Source organism: Triticum dicoccoides, chromosome 1B, assembly GCF_002162155.2.
Source record: "Triticum dicoccoides isolate Atlit2015 ecotype Zavitan chromosome 1B, WEW_v2.0, whole genome shotgun sequence".
Lineage (NCBI taxonomy): Eukaryota > Viridiplantae > Streptophyta > Magnoliopsida > Poales > Poaceae > Triticum > Triticum dicoccoides.
Window position 1 is genome coordinate 664,150,190 of NC_041381.1, and position 1,821 is coordinate 664,152,010.

At 56.8% G+C, this 1,821-nt stretch overlaps 1 protein-coding gene across 1 annotated transcript; it reads right to left on the reverse strand.

Annotated features, from left to right (window-relative positions):
- Positions 1-234: 234 nt before the first annotated feature.
- On the reverse strand, positions 235-1,815 carry LOC119350848 (cell division cycle protein 48 homolog). The gene has a single exon (XM_037618483.1). The coding sequence runs from the start codon at positions 1,813-1,815 to the stop codon at positions 235-237; it is 1,581 nt and encodes a 526-aa protein (XP_037474380.1).
- Between the last annotated feature and the right edge of the window lie 6 nt (positions 1,816-1,821).

The following is a 1,821-nucleotide window of genomic DNA, read 5'->3' on the forward strand; positions in this document are numbered from 1 at the left end:
CAGCTAACGGCTTAGGCTAGTTTCACTGCCTAAAAATGACACGAAATCACGTTCGCTTTCTTTGCGACACGAAATCACGTACTGTATTTATATGATGTAAATTCTTAGTTCTTAAGAACGAAAATTTTATACATTTAGAGAATCAACAATATAAAGTGGACAAAGAGGAAACACAACAAAAACAGTATATAATATTCTATTCTAGTACATCATGTTCTAGCAATGGTTCCTGGATCACTTGTACAGATCGTCTTCATCCTCATCAGCTGCCGAGGTGGTGTCAGCAGCAGCTTCTGCCGCCTGTGGCTGCGCCGGGAAGCGGAACTCCGTGCCGAACCCCCTAGACTGCTGCAGCGTCTGCGCGAAGGCCTGGTACTTCCTGATGTCGGCATCGCTCACGCTCCTCCTCGCGTACTTCATCGACTCCTCGAAGTGAGCGGCCTTAATCTCTGCCATCTCCTCATCTTTCTGCCCGCCGTCCACATCCATGGTGTCTTTCTCCATCCTCTGCCTCTCCATGTCCTTTTCAATGTCCTCCCTGATGGCGTACTTGCACGCTCTCTGGCAGATCTCCGTGATGTCGGCACCGCTGAAGCCGGCGGTGAACCTTGCCAGCGCGCCGAGGTCAACGTCCTTGGCCACGGGAGACTTCCTGAGGCAGGCCTTGAAGATCTGGTGCCGCGAGGCCTCGTCTGGCAAGGGGATGTAGATGAGCTGGTCCAGGCGGCCAGGACGGAGCAACGCCGAGTCAATTATGTCCGGCCTATTTGTGGCTCCGATGATGAAGACCGTCTTCTTGGCGTTCATGCCGTCCATCTCTGTGAGAAGCTGGTTCAGGACCCTGTCCGCCGCGCCGCCGGCGTCGCCCATCCTGCCGCCCCTCTGGGTTGCGATGGAGTCGAGCTCATCGAAGAACAGGACGCACGGCGCAGACTGACGCGCCTTGTCGAAGATCTCGCGCACGTTGGCCTCACTCTCGCCGAACCACATGGTGAGAAGCTCGGGCCCCTTGATGCTGATGAAGTTGGCCTGGCACTCGTTGGCGATCGCCTTCGCCAGCAAGGTCTTGCCGCATCCTGGTGGCCCGTAGAAGAGGACGCCCTTGGACGGCGACATGCCAAACTTCTCGAATTTCTCCGGGTGCTCGACCGGGTACTGGACGGTCTCTTGCAGCTCCCTCTTGACGCCGTCGAGGCCGCCAATATCGGTCCAGCTGACGTTGGGCACCTCCACAACGGTTTCACGAAGCGCAGACGGGTTCGTGCCGACGAGAGCTGTTTTAAGGTGGTCATTGGTGACGGCCATGGAGTTCAAGATCTCGGCATCAATGGTGTCGTCCTCTAAGTCGATCATGTCCATCTTCTCCCTGATGCACTGCAGCGCCGCCTCGGTGCAGAGCGCGGCCAAGTCGGCGCCCACGTAGCCATGTGTATCCTTGGCAATCAGCTCAAGGTTGACGTCCTCATCCAGCTTCATGTTCTTGGTGTGGATGCGGAGCACTTCGAGACGCCCGACCTCGTCCGGCACGCCGATGTCGATCTCGCGATCAAACCTTCCGAATCGCCTCAAGGCAGGGTCGATGCTGTTGGGACGGTTCGTCGCGCCCATGACGATGACGTGCGCGCGGGCCTTCATGCCATCCATCAGTGTCAGCAGCTGGGAGACGATGCGCCTCTCGACCTCGCCGTGAGTCTTCTCCCTGTTCGGAGCAATGGAGTCGATCTCGTCGATGAAGATGATAGAGGGCGTGTTCTTCTCAGCCTCCTCGAAGGCCTTCCTCAGGTTGCTCTCGCTCTCTCCGGCCATCTTCGACATTATCTC

Excerpts from the sequence above, each read along its gene's own strand:
- LOC119350848 (XM_037618483.1), bottom strand. The coding sequence starts at position 1,815 with ATGTCGAAGATGGCCGGAGAGAGCGAGAGCAACCTGAGGAAGGCCTTC.